Source organism: Equus asinus, chromosome 16, assembly GCF_041296235.1.
Source record: "Equus asinus isolate D_3611 breed Donkey chromosome 16, EquAss-T2T_v2, whole genome shotgun sequence".
In the NCBI taxonomy this organism is placed as follows: Eukaryota; Metazoa; Chordata; class Mammalia; order Perissodactyla; family Equidae; genus Equus; species Equus asinus.
Genome location: NC_091805.1, coordinates 9,758,878 through 9,777,662, shown reverse-complemented (window position 1 = coordinate 9,777,662; position 18,785 = coordinate 9,758,878). Strand labels below are relative to the sequence as shown.

Below are 18,785 nucleotides of genomic sequence, written 5' to 3'. Positions count from 1 at the left end.
GTCATTCTGTTTATTGTGGGGAGAATGGACCTGGCTACAGGGGTCAAGGGCAGAAGCCGGAGACTCTCAGGCAATTTCAGTAATCCAATTATAATAACAATTTAATTACTAGTTTTTCACCTCCTGTTCTGCATGATGGCTATTCATGAATATACTTTATCATCCTTGCTAAATTATAAATTCTGTATGGGGCTGGATTCCAACAGATTTATATTTTCAGACATTGGAGTTCTTAAACCAAGAAAAAAGTTTTTAGTGCCCAAAGAGTGCAAAACTGAATTGTCACTGCTTTCCACCCTTCTTCCACTCCTCTTCCCACTCTGCCATGCTGTGGATACCTTCCTTCCTTCCAGAATTCCTTCCTAATGCAACATACACATGTCAGGCAGTATCTGTTCGTATTGTAAAGGAAAAAAGTAGGGAGGATGTGAAGAACAAAGGGGAGGGAGCAAGGAGGAAGACACAGCCCTTATTCTTAAGGAATCATATGTGTGTGTTTGGCCAGTTTCATGTATTTTATATCATCATCTCATGGTTGACCTTAAAACTACATATACTCTATGTAAGTATCTTGCAATTTTATAAAATAGGAAGCCATGCCTGGGCCTTGCTATTCTCAATTTGTAAAATTTCAGATATGGCAATTTGAATTAAGTTCTAACTCAGTAGTATAATTTGAGAATAATTCTACAGAAATCGAAGAAAGTAATATAAAATTCGTTTTTTTTTTCCCTGATTCTCATTCAAGGGTCTTCCTGATGTATGTCTTGAAAAGCTTTGGCTTGGGACCAACAACAACTATGAAATATAGTTGTATGAGCCAAGGAGACATAAAGGGCCCCTTTTTTCATTTTTCACAATGAAGAAGTTAAATTCTGTTCTTCTATGATGGCCCCTGACATCCCAGAACAGAGGGATAGTGCTTATGCTAAGACTAGGGGTTATAACTTAGATCAGGTACGAAAGCTCTAGTATCTAAGGGCTGGTTAATCTCCGTGCTCTTCCTGATATTTCCCCCTTGTCCCCCACCCCCCGGAATACAGGTAGAGCTGTTGCTGCCTCTAGGGAAAAGGAAATGCCAGGCAGAGTGTTCTAAATCAGACTTTCATGGTAAAATATCCATTAATAATTAATTTTCTGCTTCTTTTAGAATAGGACGGGTTAAGCGGTTGGTCACATTCAGTAAATAAGAAATTACTTGCAGTAATTTCTGCAACATTCTAATCATCTTCCCATTTCTGAAACTTATTTTAAAAGTCTTTGATCTGCATTATGGTGGAAAGGACATTGAATGTAGAAATATAGGACTTGATTATGAATTCAACTTTCCCACCCACTAATAATGTGGCTTGGGCAAGTCGTTTAACCTAAACATTCCGTTTATTTTCTAGTGGTGAACTGGGCAGAGCAATCCATACCCCACAGGGTTGTTATGAGCACCAGATAGGATAACATGTGAAGGCCACGAATGCAGAGGTCACACAATAAACACTTGATGAATCCAGATACTAAATGCAAACATTGGAATTAGCACAGTCCTAGTAGGGGTAGTTCTACCCTATACCACTGCAAATGTGATCCTGTGAAATGGGAAATATGTCCCCTCTATCTTCTTTTTGCATATTATGAAGAATGACAATGTACTCTAATTGTCTAATTATGTCATTAAATTGGGTTTATTTTCTTCATTAAATACATAAAGAAAAGCTTTTCAATTAACAATGACCTTTATGACTTCTACTAGTTTGAATTCTGTAGATGGTGAAGCTGACTGCAAATTAGATTCTACAATGTACCTTCTTCCTTATTTTTTCACCCACTGATTAGTTTCATACAGTTGGCAGCAGCCTACCCTGTTGCATTCAACTTGCAATTTTGTAGCAGTCTCAAACCCTGTGTTCAGTCCCCCAAGGTGTTCTGCAGAAGTGCTGTCAAACGATTTCGATGGGTGTGTATTTTTATTCTGTAGCTGTGCTTTGTACTCATTTAAGAGAACCAGTCTTTAATTTGTGTCGGAACGTTTTCAAGATGAAACAGCGAATTCCAGGCCTCAGCAAAATCACTGACGTATGACCACAGTTTGCTTCTGTTCTAAATTTTGAGGTGCCTGACTTCTATTAGATACAAAGCTGTATTTTTGAATCTTGTTACACGACTTTGAATAACTGGCTTCATATTTGGCCTCAAAATCTACTAATTGTCATCATGCTTGCCTTCATCCTCTGGCTCTAGTTCACCTTCCGGTTTTCACCGCTCATCCCTTCTCCCCTATAGCTCAGGCTTCTTTGACTTTCTTGAACTGGCAGGCTCTCTCACCTCTCCCTGGTGTGGCCCACATCTAACACCTCTGTCTAGAATGCCCCGTGTCTTCCACTCTTCGCCTCTTTATCTCAGACATTTCTTATTCCAGAAAGCCTTTCTTCCTTTCCTGAGTCAAGTGACCGTCTTTTGTCTCTCATGTACCTTGTGTCTGATTGAAGAAAAATATTCTTCTTTCTGTATAGTGTTAATTGGTTTGCTTGACTGTCTTCCTTACTAAACTAAAAGTTTAGGAGAGCAAGGACAGTACCTTTTTGAATCCACGAATAGTAGATGCTCCGTAAGTGTTTTTGGATAAATGAACGCTTCCTGGAAAAACTATTAGTCAGTTTATTGAAAAGACAGCAAGAATTCGCTACTAAAAGTATTATATTAGCCTTGCTACATTTAATTGCAATAGCAATATTATCAGTAAAATGCATTTATAGTTTCAGTGTACAAGCTTACCACTCTGCAAATGCAGGTAATTTAAAAAATAACATGTATATGGTACTATTTTATGCTTTCTTCATCTGCTCCATTGTATTCAGAATTGGACTGAGTTAAACCAGGATAACTCATAGACTTTTTTTATTTCTTATAATCTCAAAGAAAGAAATGTGTTTTAATGTAGAAAACCGTTATTTGAACTAATTTAACCTCATTTAAATTTACTTGTCATCCAGATAAAATGAAAAAGAGTTTTGACTGGCTTTGAATTAAAGCGCGCACACACACACACACACACACACAAAACAAAACAAAACTGTGTGAAGGTGTAGTTTCACATTTGCATTGGGAATGGAAGATGTCCCAGTGTGTTTGTGTCTCCTGCATTTGCGTCTGATGTTTGCATTTGATGCGGTGCTATAATTCAGCATACGGAAATACACTCAGAACCAAGATCACGTTGTCTCCCATTTTCACTTTTATTAATAGTGTTCTGTCTCTGGTAATTTGTAGGTGTTATTTGGAAGATGGAGCTTCAAAGGGTGCCTGGCTGAACCGGTCAAGTATTATTTTTGCGGGAGGTGATAAGTGGTCAGTGGATCCTCGAGTTTCAATTTCAACATTGAATAAAAGGGACTACAGCCTCCAGATACAGAATGTAGACGTGACAGATGATGGCCCATACACGTGTTCTGTTCAGACTCAACATACACCAAGAACAATGCAGGTGCATCTAACTGTGCAAGGTATGCATTTCCATCACCGCTATATCGTGAAGGACTATGCTTAGAAATGTTCGATATTCAGATATCAGAATGACTCAGAATTAACTGCCAATGCTGAGAGGCATACTGTCATTTTCTTCAGGGATTTACGTTCCTAGATTCCATTAAGTGTAATGGCTATTATAGGCATACAAATTCCCACTTACCAAGATCAAAAATTATCCGTTAACAGCACATTATGATTTTTTGTATATGATTCACTTTCTATCTTCCTTTGAGTCACCGCTTCAATAAATCTTTGAGAACCCATGATTGATACATTAAAATAAATCTTTAATAACCCATGATGGATATATTAAAATATTAGAACTTTTTGGAGTATGGATAGTAACTAAAAGTAATCCTCCAGCCTTCTAACACTCTGCCTCAATCCAACTTCTGTTTACTTTGATGCAAGTCACTATGAAAGAAAAGCAGTTTTCTGGAATTACTTGATTTAAATATAGAGTAATTGAAAAAATATGGTACACGATGCTTTATGCTTTGATTTATTTTCATTAGATCATAAATCATGCTAGCCAACTTATAATCTCCAAATGCAAAAAGCATCATCAAATTATTTTATTTGTCTTGCACACTAAACTGTGAGAGCATATTTATCCCCAATACAAATACTTTTCAAGAAAAATGCAATTATAAGGCTGGTAGAATGGAAAATGTGTATTTTTGCCCTTTTATTCACATTATTTTCTTGTGCTTTATAGATTGATCATGTGTTGGTTGCATAGAAATATTATGCTGCGCAACTCGAAATGACATTGCAGTGTTTCGAAGTAAAATTAATAACGAATTATATGATGACGTAGTGCCAGTGAATGCATGTTTTATTCCTAACAGGAAAGCGGAGAGAGCAAGTTAATTGTATTATCTCTGAGTTTACCCTTCAAAAAATCAACATTAAGCATTAATTTAGGCACATTGTTGCATCTGGAAAAGATTGTTCATCTATAACTTTATTAAGTGAGTTTCATTTCCTTACATAAAGGTAAACCTGAATTCAAACACAGCTTCAATTACTAGTAAATATTCTAACTTTGTGATAAAGATTAAACTTATCAACTAAACAACTTTAAGGAGGAAAGTGTGAATTGAAGAATAGGTCAGTGAATTTCCTCAATGGTTTTTATTGTAGATCATTGCAGACTGTGGTGATGTTCCTTATTTAAAAGCATAAGAGAATATAATAAAGTTTTCACTGAAGTCCATCTTTATTAAGAGATTATCCAGAGATTCCAGAGGGCAGGATTTTGTACAGCTTCGAAAACTAACGTGAGATTACCAAGTAAAAAACACATTTCTTCTGTTATCCAAGCCTAATTCTGCTCTCTTGTTTAGTTTTGTGGACGTTGACTTGAGTTTCTAGCTCAAAGACGACAAAAGATTTTTATCACGTGAGAAGACGTATACTTAGATAATAACATATTTGTCACTTGCTATGTAGACACTTTGCTTCTTGTAGGTTTATATGATATATTTCTGAACACTAAATATATCCCTCTTTCTTTTGCTCTGTTCTCTCTTGTTCCACGGTAGGAACAAGATTTTTAAACCAGATTATGGCTATATAAGCCTTGCCCAAGCATATGTTTAATTTCCATAGGATTTCTTTATAACTTTATGTTACATAGATTGTTTAATACTGCACAAACTTTAAAAACTGTCATGGGCTATACTGTGGCACTCTCTTTGCTGACCATTTGATGATGGTGAATTTTTGAACATCATTTTAGGAATGCACTTATTGAATGTTTTATCACTATAATATTTAGTTTCTCTAGAAAAATAAAATTCTTGTCACTGTTTTGAAAGTATGTCATTGGGTCAAATTAAAAGCTAGTAATTTTATAATATTTATGAACATAATTACTTATTGAAGTTGATTGACATGTGGGCAGTTTTCCAATTACATTAATAAAGTTCGGGTAATACATTAATAGGCTTGTCAGTCAACTCAAGAACTAAATAAATGTCATAAAAAGTCAACCCCACTTAAGTTACATTTCCTCTCAATGAAAGAAAATAAACTGATGCACACATCTCTTAAGTCTTCATATTTATTGGGTTGTCTGATGCTCAGGTCTATCTAGATAGTTTTGAACTGTATGTTCCTTGCCTAAAAATTTGTCAAGCCTTAATTCACCAGGATAAAGAAACTGAGCAACTGAGAGAAGACTATTAATCACTGATGTCAAACATACGTTGGCTGGTAAAGATAAAGATCATCTTTAATTTTTACAACTGTGTACTCAAGGGAACTATTAACAACCATCATTTTAGAAAGGGTAAAATAAAAGGGATATCTTGCCAACACAGATAATTTGCCTGGGGAATTTGTTGGTGCTACTGATTTCTTAGAGCTATAAATATCAATGGACGGAACAATGGGGGAGAAAAAAAAACACTGGAGTAGGACTTGGAAAACCTGGATTCCAATCCTGAATGTTCCCATGTGAATTGAGTAATTAGCAATCATCTCTAAACTCTAGTTTTCTCATTTGAAAGAGGAGCACTCACACCAGAAGATCTTAAGATCCATATCAGTTAAAAACAAAAAGACAGGGGCTGGCCTGGTGGTGTAGTGGTTACATTTGTATGCTCTGCTTTGGCAACCTGGGGTTCATGGGTTAGGATCCTGGGTGTGGACCTACACACTGCTTGTCAAGCCATGCTGTGGTGGCATCCCTCATAAAAAAATAGAGGAAGATTGGCATGTATATTAGCTCAGGGCCACTTCCTCACAAAAAAAAAAAAAAGAAAAAAAATACACTGTGATTATTTGCTTTTTATTTGAAAGGGAAAAATATTATTTAAGTTAAAAGTGAAAAATATTCTATTATACTTGTAGAACACTTGTATTGAGCACCATGCAAACTAACTTTCACACACCAGTACCTTCTAATGTTTACTCTGCAAGTGTATTTTATGTATCTGTGTGTTTTTGTCTCACCACCTGAGCTGAACAATGGATGTACTCATGGAATTTGAAGAATGTGGTGAATTGGAGTTTGCTTCAAGGGCATAGAAATTGGCTAGTAGACTCAGTAAGAAAACAATTTCATTACCTGTATATAATATGGCACTAACAAATCAAGTACCTAATTAATTGTTCGGTATTTCAAGTCACACTGTGCAGCGTTTACGAAGAGCAATCTTCCTTGTTCGAGAGTATATAAATCTACAGGGCTAGAGGACTTGTCATGGAGACAGAGACCCCTATTACAATGCTTTCATGATAGGAATTACAAAATGTAAATGCTGTCCGAATATATGACAGGGATGTCTTCTACTTTGAGCCCATGTCTAAAATCCAGGTTGTGCACAGAACAAAATAGGCATTCTTAGATATTGTATACTAAGTACATGTGCATTCAATAGCCCCAGCCAATACCTTGACTGCAGCCTTGTGAGACTGTGAACGGAGGACCCGGCTAAGATGTGTCTGGACAGAAACTGAAGTAATAAATGTATGTTGTTTTAAGCCACACACACACACTCAGTATATGAAGTGTTTATCGCTCAACTTGTGTCCTTTTCAGGGAGATTTATTCTGGGTTTTCTCTAGGCAGGGTAGAAGGAACACATAACTCTGTGACGAGAATAACTTTCCCGGGGTATTCTGATTCCCTCAGGGTATCTGGCTTACCTAGAATATTTGTGATACATGGAGTGGCACACTTCCCTTTTCAGGGATGGGCTTGTTTTTCTAGCTGCTGGGAGTGTTGTCAGCAGATAGCATGTAATGACCAGCCTTTTCAGGGATGGCCTCAGCTGTGGACAGCCACCTTGCCCAAGTCAAACTGCCTCCAGCAACCAACATCTAATGGCTGACTGAGGCAGAGACAGTGAAGCCCCTCCCTGTCAGCCCAAAGTAGGAGAATTCCGATGGGCCATTTTGGCTCCAGAGCAGCCAAGGCTGTTGACCAGCATGCACTCTCTCTCAATTCCTGCTCTGTTCAATCCTATCTCCGTCCTCTTCTTTCTCCAAGGGTTTATCACAAGGGCATTCCCTAATAGATATCCTGCACTGTAAACTCTATTTTGTTTCAGTGTCTGCTTCTCAAAGATCCTAAACAACAACAATGTTAGACTTTTGCCTCTGGCTTAGTCATTGTTTTGAGAAAGCCTTTGCAAAGTGGAAAGACAGCACATTCAAACACTATTTATTATTAACATTCTGAATTATACTGGAAGAGATTTAAATACTTATAAAGAAGTGTTAGTACACCATGATAAATTGGAGAAATTCGAGGCAAAAGATAAGGATAGTAGAGTAAGATGCAGTCAGAGATGAGGTTAGATGGCAAAATTTGTCATGATTTCTATATACTTTTAGAGTTTGGTAAAAACAATTTAGTTCTAAGATTTCTAGCAGCCAATACCCAGAGGGAAACAGGATCAGTTATTCATTTCATGGTCCATAAGGTTAAAAGTTATGTTTCTTAGTACCCTGGTCCTGTTATTCAGAATGGAGAAGCATTTCTACTGTGAGTCATCTCAGAGCATCACTGTGAGCTTTCAGGAACATCTCAGTGGTAACTGTATGGTACTCACAGCACTCATTCATAGGCTTGTTGCGTATAACACCTCTCAATATAACCTAAAGTGCAGGAAAGTAAAAAAAATTAAAAATCTAGAAATAAATTCAACAAGATGTCAGTTCAATAACAGAGAGATAACTTTTGATTATTGCCGTAATCTATAAGCAAATTTTAGGACCTATCCTTTCTGAGTCAAACCTCCACAAATATTATTTCTCTCAGTGGGTCTTTGAATAGGAATTCAGGTACAGATATTTCAAATTTATACTTACCAGTTAGTGTCTGGAGAGCAATTATTGCATGTGTGTACAAGTATAGAGCTGTATATTTTAAAGACCAGCTCATCTTAATCTAATGATAACATCCTTTTTATGAATATTATATCCTTGACAAGGTACATATTGGAAGAAAAAGATACCACACTTCTGCCCAAGTTGAGGTGATGAGCAATAACACAGCATCACAGGATATGGGCCTGCCTTCCACAAAAGACCCAAAGGGGAAAAAGCTATAATGGTTAAAAAAGCATGTGAAAATACCACACACGTTAGAAAATTTAAGTCATTGTTCTCCAACAGTAAATATTTCAAAATTTTCAACAAGCTACAAAATGAAACCAAAGAAAAGTCATCAGCATTAGGAAAAGTTTTACAGAGCCCATAGACGTCAAAATAGTCATTGCCTAAACACTGTGATGGCTCAGGACAAGGCTCTAAGACTGGCTGTCACTCTGTTTTATTCAAGCTCTATTTATACCTGTGGGGGAGATTAAGATATACATGAGAATCCAATTTGGGATGGGCTCTCAAACACAAAGGAATAATAAAGACCTAAAACATACACCCTTAATATTTTTAGCACAGAAACAAAAAATAGACCACCTGAAATAAAAATTGTTCCTTAACATAGTGATGTTTCATATCCACCCAAAGAAACTTTAGCTTGAAGGAATGTAACTTCATTGTATACTTAAAAGATAAAATTGTTATAAAATGTATTCTTTTAAAAATTTTCATGATTTTTTATTGAGATATAATTGACATATAACATATTAGTTTCGGGTGTACAAAGTCATTTGATATTTGTATGTGTTGTAAAATGATCACCACAGTCTAGTTCATACCCATCACCATACATAGTCACCAATTTCTTTTCTTGTGAGGAGAATTTTTAAGATCTGCTCTCTTAGCAACTTCCAAATATGCACTGCAGTATTGTTAACTGTAGTCACCATGCTGTGCATGACATCCTCAGGACTTATAACTGTACGTTTGTACTTTTTAACTCCCTTCACCCATTTCACCCACCTCCCATCCCCCTGCCTCTGGCAGCTACCAATCCATTCTCTGTATCCATGAGCTCATTGTTTGTTTGGGTTTTTTTAGGGAAAAATTAGGGAGAATGTCTCTCAAAACTGGCCTTTTGAGAGGCATGATCCATATCTTTGTTGCATTAACTAGATAGCAGATAAATTTCAAAGATCACCTTATATGTGATGATGAATACATATTATCTGTTTTAAGAAAACATTCATTTATTCTCTAAAATTTGTTATAAATGATATCAAATAATTAAGGTAAAAGTTACATGGATGGGGTGTAGATACTCATTCTCATTCCTTCCGCAGGATATTCCTACTTATTTTATCATAGATCATTCTTTGCTTACCCCAATTCAGATTATGGTGAGGACCAGTAGCAGCGAAAATATACTGAGCTCACACAGACTAATCAATACCTGAATACTGATACTGATCACTGGGCTGAAAACCAATTACATTGAATAAGTGATGTAAATAAGGTTGTATTAGTCCTTACAGATTTTCCCTACCGTAAAGTAGTGGTAACAATGGAACTATACATAAAAACATCCCATTTTTGTATTCTATTGGTGTGAAATGTCCAGATTTGGAATTTTTGAAGAAAAGAATTTATGAGCATTTTGGAGTACATGTCCCATTAGTTAATAGGACAGTCATTGTAATTCCCAGGTGCTTTATTCAATGGAAAACATTTAATCTGTTGAAATAGATGAGATAGCATTATTATTTTTATTTCTTTTTAAGACTTTATTTTTCCTTTTTCTCCCCAAAGCCCCCTGGTACATAGTTGTGTATTTTTAGTTGTGGGTCCTTCTAGTTGTGGCATGTGGGACGCTGCCTCAGCATGGCTTGATGAGTGGTGCCATGTCCACGCCCAGGATTCGAACCGTCGAAACCTGGGTCCACCGAAGCAGAGCTCGCAAACTTAACCACTCGGCCACCGGACTGGCCCCAAGGTAGCATTATCGAGGTCTGGAAAGATAATGATCTGGTATCTGAACAGTTTAGAACAATTATGCCTAATTTTTGAAACTTGGAAAAAATAAGTCCTTCTGGTGTCATTTGTGATCTAGTCTTCAGCAAAATTATGTCTCAAATGTGCCTTCACGGACAAGTTCACTCATGTGGACTCATATGGGATAGGCTTTTTTAGGCAGTGAAATATTGCATAATAACTTTTAAAATGAATGCATTTTTCAGGTGGACATTTTCAGTTTTCCTTCCAGACATTCCAGTCTGGCTAGAATTGCTGTGGTTACGTGGTGGTGTGTAGCAGGCCAGCTTCTAGGAATCTGGTACCTCACTTTCACCTGTGAATGTATTGACATTGATTAGGCTATTGGTTTGGTTACTAGGGTCCATAAGAAATAGGTTTAATTGAAATAATTTTAGCGAAATTCCCCTTTGAGTATTGGCACTTCTTCCAGAATAGACATTTTTCTTCTTTCTAAATATTTTTTCTTTCTTTTTTTTCTGTTATAGTCTTTAGAAAAGGTTATTGGCCATTATTTTTCTGTGATAGGAACAAAAGAAGTAGCAGAAAGAGAAGGTAGATTTCAGTGAATAGTGTTTTTCTTTGAAAAAGATTTTCCCCATAAGTGTAGTCATCATATTTTCCTAACCAAAAATCAGTACATGAAGTGTTATATATTGTCTAATACAAATCTTATATTAGAACAGTACTGTACATCAAAACTGTGCAAAAATCCACAGTGTACTGCTTACTATACACAGAAGGAATGAATAAATTGATGGCATTTTCTTATAAACTTTCAATATGCTGTCATCTGTGAGCAAGAAAGAGATGGGAAAGAGAAGAGAAATAATATTGATAGATATTGCACACTGATAGCCTCCATCTGAGTCACCTCTTTTCCTATAGAAAGAACTTTCATGAAGACTGCTGAGCATTGTGAGTTTGTATCAGCAAGAGTAGCAATATTGGAATTTAATAAGCATCTTTGCTAACTGGTGAATTGTGCCAGCAAGGAAGATTCTACTTAAGTACCTCTGATCTACTCATGAGTTGGATAAGTTTTTGAAGGGCAGCAGGAGGTGGGCAATGAAATCACGGTGGTATAGTTTATGGTCAGTGTTGTTGAGGAGAGCAATTCTGACCTACTTTGTCCTTCTTTTCTAATTTTAAATTTTGAATCTTGTTGGCAAGTATTAAATAAAAGGGTATCTGAGAATGGGATGTATAAGAAGTGGAACAATATTTATCTTTCATTTGAGACTGAATAAAACAGTATTTCTGGTTTTGGTAATACAGTTGAAAATGCACTTTGAAAATATTTGAAACTAATCAACTCTTTAAGCAAGATTTGCTGCCCTTTAAAAGTCCCAAGGGGCTGGTCCCTTGGCTGAGTGGTAAAGTTCACATGCTTTGATTTGGCAGCCTGGGGTCACAGGTTCAGATCCCAGGCATGGACCTATATGTCACTCATCAAGCCATGCTGTGGCAGTGTCCCGTATACAAAATACAGGAAGATTGGTACAGATGTTAGCTCAGAGACAGTCTCCCTTAAACAAAAAGAGGAAAATTGGCAATGGGTGTTAGCTCAGGGCGAATCTTCCTCACCAAAAAAAAAAAAAGTCCCTTCAATGATTAATGGTTATTTATTCTAGTTCTTGAAACACAGTTTGATGAGTATCTCAAGGCTCAGACTAACCACATTTTTTATTTTCTTGATAGTAATTCTGAGTTTTGTTTTATGTGTTGCATTTCAGAATAGTTATATTTTTGCCTATCTTGGAGTATCTTTATTTTTCCTAAAAAACAAAGAAAATAACTATGTAAGTAATACTTGTCAAATCCCAATGCAATGTACACTATCAGTATGAAAATCTCTCTATAAATAAAAGATTACCAAGCTTTAGCTGGTCCACTTATTTTGAGAAATCCTGCAAATAAAATCTAAGTCTGGTAAAATAATTTATCTTCTCCTTGAAAGTCATTGCAATAAGATTTGATCTATGAAACAATTTTACTGTTTTCTTCCCCAAATTATGTGTACAGTTAAGAAATTACGACCAAGGCAATTAGGATTTTGCTGTTTTCATTAACTAAATTCTAAATGGCATACCCTATTTAACCTTTATGTAGGACAAAGATAAAATTTAGCAGAGGAGAAAATTCGAAGCTACTAATGATATTGTTCATCTTATGATTTGTAACAGAACAATAAGAATTAATTACGCCAAGAGAAAAATGGGCACAATTAAGGCTGGTGGCAAAGTTGAATTTGCAGAATCAGAGAGTGATTCTGTGTCCTGCCATCTCTCTGCTCCATACCACTTCACTGCCCATCCCTCCAGCATCTTCTGGTTAGTGATCTAGAGAGAGCAGTAGGGGAAAGGTGGATCATGTACCTGCACTAAGCTGTCAGAGTTTCTAACCCACGTTAGTAGGTTTGTGTCTAGACCAGTGGTTCTTAAATATTTTATGGTAATGAACCCATTTGAAAATCTGATGAAACCTGTAGACCTGGTCTCTAGAAAAATATACTCTTAACATTTTACAAACTTCTTTATGTCACCAGAATGCTAAACTGTGTGTGGACTCCAAATAAGAACCCCAGTGAGCTCCTTGAAGGTGAGGACTGAGTCTTAATCCTTTTTGACTCCCAAAGAGTGCCTGCAAACATTAGGGACTCAATAGAGATTTGTTGGTTGTGTATATGTGACTACTTCTTTCTCCCTGGATTCATGCCAATCACTTTGCTTAAGCTGTGACTGAATGTATTGATGGTATCTTTAGGGCATAACACCAGGAATGCTGACATAACAGGAAAAATTTTAAATTAAAAGGATTAGTTAGGCATTCATGACTTAGGTTGCTTATTTTCATTCCAGGTCATAGTATTTTTATCCTCTGCTAATCCCCATATTTTCACAAATGCAGAATAGTGATTGCATGTTGTAGTGAAAAAATAATAAATGGGATACCAGCATTTTACAAAAAATATATATATTTTCCTCCTAGCAATGTTATTTTGAGGAAAAAAATATACTTTATATGGGGCAGAGTTAGCTACAAAGATTATAGCCAAGGGTTCCTAATGTCAAACCCAAGTAAGAGGTTAACATTTTAAAAGGGCTAAGAATGACACAATGAGAATTTCCTCTCAGGTATTTCACGTGTTCTTTCAGGTTTTTATTTGAACAAGTTGGTGGATGGACATGTTTTAAAATGACAGGTTGACGACTTGAGAAGAAACAGATTTCAGAGCTATTCATCAATGCAGAGTTAGGCAAGACATGTTTTCCCTCTGCTTATGACCTTTTCATTTAAGGGTAGTCCATTTTGAAAGGATATGCAGGATTAAATCAGTTTAATTCAAAAAAATACTTGTGTAGTCCCACTTTAATTCAATACCTGCTCAGTGCAAATAACTTGGCTAAAAGTTGCATGTGCATTCCTACCTGTGGTAAGCAGAATAATGGTCCCTAAAGATGACCACATCCTAGTCTCCAGAACCTGTGAATATATGAGGCTACATGGCAAAGGGGAATTAAGATTGCAAATCACTTGACCTTAAAATACGGGCAGTATCTTGGATTATCCAGGTAGACCCAATGAAATCACAAGGATCCTTACAGGTGGAAGAGGAAGGCAGAAGAAGAGAATCAGAAGGAGATATGACTGTGGAAGTAGGTCAGGGTGATATGATGAAAGAATGATGCAACCTGCCATTGCTGGCTTGAAAGATAGAGGAAGGGCTGGGGCTGGCCCAGTGGCGTAGTGGTTAAGTTTGCATGTTTGGATTCCAGGCGTGGACCTACACACCGCACATCAAGCCACACTGTGGCTGCATCCCATATATAAAGTAGAGGAAGAGTGGTACAGATGTTAGCTCAGGGGCCATCTTCCTCACAAAACAAAAAAAAAAAAAAGAGGAAGATGATCAAGAGCCAACGAATATGGGTAGCCTCTAGAAGCTGGAAAAGGTAATAAAATGGATTCTCTACTACAAACTCCAGAAGGGAACACAGCCTTGGCAACACTTCAGTTTTCACTGAGAGACTATCTTGGACATCTAACTTCCAGAACTCTAAGATACATTTGTGTTGTTTTAAGCCACTAAGTTTGTCGTAGTTTATGGTAGCAAATAGAAAACTAACACAACATACACACACACATGTGCACACACGCACATGCACTCAAAAATAAAGATACCTTTGTATAAACCTAGAACAGGGTTTCTCAACCTTGGCACTATTGACATTTTGGATCATATAATCATTGTGTATCTGTATGCAGGGGGAGAGAGGATAAGGGAAGAAATATCCTATATATTGTAGGACATTTAGAAGCATCTCAGGCTGCTATTGATTGAATGTTTGTGTCCCCTCAAATACATATCTTGAAACCTAATGCCCAATGTGATGGTATTAGGAGGTGGGCCCTTTGGGAGTTTCTTGGAGTGGAGCCCTCAGGATTGGGATTAATGCTCTTAGAAAAGAGACCCACAGAGATCCCTCCCCCTTCCACCATATGGGATTGTAACAGTGACAAAATGGCCACCTAGGAAGTGAGTTTTCACCAGACACCCGATCTGCCCGTGCCATCATCTCGGCCTTCACACCCTCCAGAACCGTGAGAAATAAACATTTGTTGTTTATAAATCACCCCGTTTGTGATATTTTATGATAGCAGCCCAAATGGACTTAAAACACTGCACTCCACACAGTTGACACCAGGAGCGTTTCCTGGTTGTGACACCCCAAAATACCTCTGGATATTGCCAAATGTCTGCTGGGGTAAAAATCACCCCCGGTTGAAAACCACTGAACTAGTAGAAAAAGATGGACATGTGCTGTAATTTTCCTGTGAATGGCAGATTGTGACAAGCTCCATGAAAGAGTGGATCTCGTCTATCTTACTGCCCTATCCTTAGTGAATAGAAAAGGGCCTAGCATGTAATTGGGGCTAAAATAAATATTTAATAAATGATGGAATGAATTAGTGAAGTCCCTTAGGAGTACATGCTAGCCAATGACCAGATAAAATTCTTCTGAATTTTCTTTTCTCATTCAATAATGATTTGGGCTATTCCTCCCTTTGAAACTGGTTAAGACCAGTGTTCTCCTAAGTAGTTTCATGTGGCATAGGCATTGGGTTGTCCTCAGGTGACATCCAGCTCTGATGTTTATAAAGCATATGAACTTCGTTAAGTGTCTCCATATCTTTAAGACTCATATTCATTCTCTGAGAAGTAGAAAATGATACCCAACTCTTTGGATTGCTGTGAAAATTTAAAAACCAATTAAGTGTATGAGAAATGTCTCCAGGTGTCTGATTCACAGCAGATATTCAATAGGTTTTACCATCCTTCTTTTTCCAGTGAACTAATAATGCACAGATAAATCCTTTCCTCTTCCTCTCTTTGAATTAGGATATAATTGAGAATGCTCTCATCAATTCCAAGTGATTTTTATTTAAGAATATAAATAACAAAGTTAATCTGTAAAATATTAACAAAATTAATTACTCTTCCTTCTTGTGGAGAAATTCCATTTGAAAAGATGTAATAAATCTAAACCAATGAAAAGATGTAATAAATCTAAACCAATGTTAAGGTTTTCAGCTACAATAATTGGAAAGAATTCTACATTTTTGGAAACTAATGACTAACCAAAATTAAGGAAAAGATACGGCGGCAGTCGTTTTTGCCTATTTGATCTCAGAGCCGTTCTCTGTACCTCTTTTGTTATGCTATGTGTCATGGGGTTGGCTGACTCCCACGAATGTGTTCCCAGGCTGCCATGTTTTCTGGTTGGTGACAGGATTCACCCAGTGGGAGAAACTGGCAAGAGATGAGGGACCGGAGGGAGAGAGAAGTCAGGCTGTTTTCCCCTCTTGCATGGCCACACGCAGTGTCTCCTGCGAGGCTTTTCTCCTCCTTGGCTCCAGCTTCTGCTGGACGCCCATTCTCGCATTGGCACAGTGCACACTGGGTTGTCCCCTGCTGTGTGTCTAGGTCCTCATCAACAGTGCTGACCTCTGGTAATGACACCTGCTTGTAGGGCTATTAGTGTCTGCTTGTTATGGATCTCTGAATTCCCTTACTTGCACATGCTTTGGCTTCTTAGCCCTTCATCGACTGTGTGAACAATCCCCTGTATTAAACCCCATTCTTTTGAGATACTTAGATTGGTTTCTATTTTCCTGACTGGATCCTGGCTGATAAAGATCTTTTTCTTAAAATTTCTAGTGTTTTCTACTTGTAAATACTCTCAGGGGTATGTTTTAAGCTTTATATCTTCTATATAGGTAACCATTTTGTATAATGATAGTGACCTCTTTACATTCTGGGAAAATAGTATATCTCATTCATGACTATAAACAGTAAATTTAAAAACAAATTTCAAAATTAATTACACATATATTGGCATCTCAGATTTACTAGACTAATTATCAGAAAGTAAGATAAATTAGAAAGAAAAGATAAAAGTATGCATAATTATTAAATGCTGGCATTTATGTGAGCCTTGGGCTTCTCTTTATTAGCTTTTTGGGTGCAATTATCATTAACATTTCAGTTGCATCTTTAATGAATATTAGAGCTACGAATACACACTGGCATGAGTGGAAACGGCAGTCTTTCATTATCCACACAGACTGCCACTTTAAGAAAAATAACTTAAAGAGAAGCTGTAGAGCTGCGGGGGTATATTTACCCTGGGAGCTTGGAGCTGTCCAGCAGTATTCTGGGCCTTGATTTTTACAGCTGCACCTGTGCCTTGTGGGGAAAGTAATGAAAAGCAATTTGGGACTTTTCTCCAGTAAACCAGTTACTGACGTTGGACAGTAACTCTAGTGCAACCTAGGCATTTTCTTTAAGCAGTTGCTTTGTGTTCGGCTTTGTTCTATGTGTTAGGAAAACAAAGGTCTACAAATAAGATTTAGCTGTTCCCTTCGAGGAACTTACAAACCAGTGGAGCAGTACTGACAGGAGGCAAATGAGTGCGCTAAAGTTAGATAGGGGCTAGGACAGATGTCCACGCAGGGTACCTATGAAGGAAGCAGTCCTCTTTTTATGGAGGCTCGTAGCCAACTTTGAAGTAGTCGGTAGCTTGGAGAGGGGCCTAAGGTTTGCTTACAAGGCAGGGAGTGATGGTTAGCTGTAGGAAAGTGCTTGGAAGGAACTGTTAGTGTGCATGATAAAGCATTCAGAGCTGAATGAGAAGCTACTTAAGACCCAGCAAGAGCTGAAGAAGCAGGTAGAAGTATGATCCCACATTGTCTTGTTCCATAAAGTGGAATGAGAGTTGGGGGAGCGGCGGTTTGGGAACAGGACCAGCTCTTCAGATGGGAGGAATGGCTCCTTTAGAACATCACTGTAAGACGTCCTTTAGAAGTGGTGCTGACAAAGAAACGCTCAAACATGTCACTCCTGAGAGATCAAGATGCTTTTGGAGGTTGTTTGAGCGTGTGAGAAGCAATGGGACTCTTGAAGAGCAGTTGTAGGAGGCTGTAATTGCTGGGTTCGACTGCTGACTGGAGTCACTCACTGCTGAAAGGAGCAGCTGCCGAGAGTTTAAGCAGGGAGTCCTGGGGAGCCACGGCTGGGAGCTTCCTCAGATTAAGAAGCTGCTACGGGAAGCAGCAGTTATGTGTGTCATTGTATGGAAACTTTAGAGTTATCCATCCAGTGCCACCATCTCCGCAGCTGGCACTTAAGTACCTCTGATCTACTCGTGAGTTGGAGAATTTTTTGAAGAGTGCAAGAGAGGGACAATAAAATCCAAGAGTTGTGTAGTTTGTGGTCAGTATTGTTGAGGAGCAGTTCTGTCCTACTTTGTCCTTGTCCTCCAGTTTTAAACATGTTGGCAAGTATTAAACAAAGGACATCTGAGAATGGGATGTATTAGGAACAGAACAATATCTATCATTCATTTTGAGACTGAGTCAAACAGCATTTCTTTTTTTTGGTAAAACCCAGTTCAGTTGGAAGTGGTTGAAACACAGTCTTACATATATGAAGAAATGCTGAAAGATTGACAAAATTGACTTGAGATTTTTAAATAACAAGTTGCTTCAAACTTTGACCCAGGCTTCTTTGGCTGATGTGGAGCAACGTTTTTGTTGTTTATTGAGGAACATTTTTACCCTAAAGAATATCTCTTATACTGGTCCAAACAAGGTGACGTGACTTTAAATTGAGGAATGCTTTAACCATAAAACCCATGAGTATAGGTAAAATTTATACCTTTTAATATTTTTCCCCTGGGAAGAGTGACAATCATTTTTACCCTGTTCTCAAAGTTCCTGACACTAATATAGGTTAAGACATTTGCATTAAGACGCCAGAAAAGAAGTTCAACCTATGGAGAACTTGGTAACCTCTGGAAAAATTTTATCCACAAAAGGCACTTTTGTTTAACTGA

General features: G+C 37.5%; 1 protein-coding gene across 2 annotated transcripts in view; it reads left to right on the top strand.

Moving 5' to 3' along the window:
* Positions 1-18,785, top strand: part of NEGR1 (neuronal growth regulator 1) — an 824,026-nt gene that overhangs the window by 343,295 nt on the left and 461,946 nt on the right. For both annotated transcript variants that reach the window (XM_014867325.3, XM_070486591.1), the window contains exon 2: positions 3,262-3,494. In XM_014867325.3, coding sequence (XP_014722811.1) covers positions 3,262-3,494 — 233 coding nt within the window. The remainder of the gene's footprint in view (positions 1-3,261; positions 3,495-18,785) is intronic.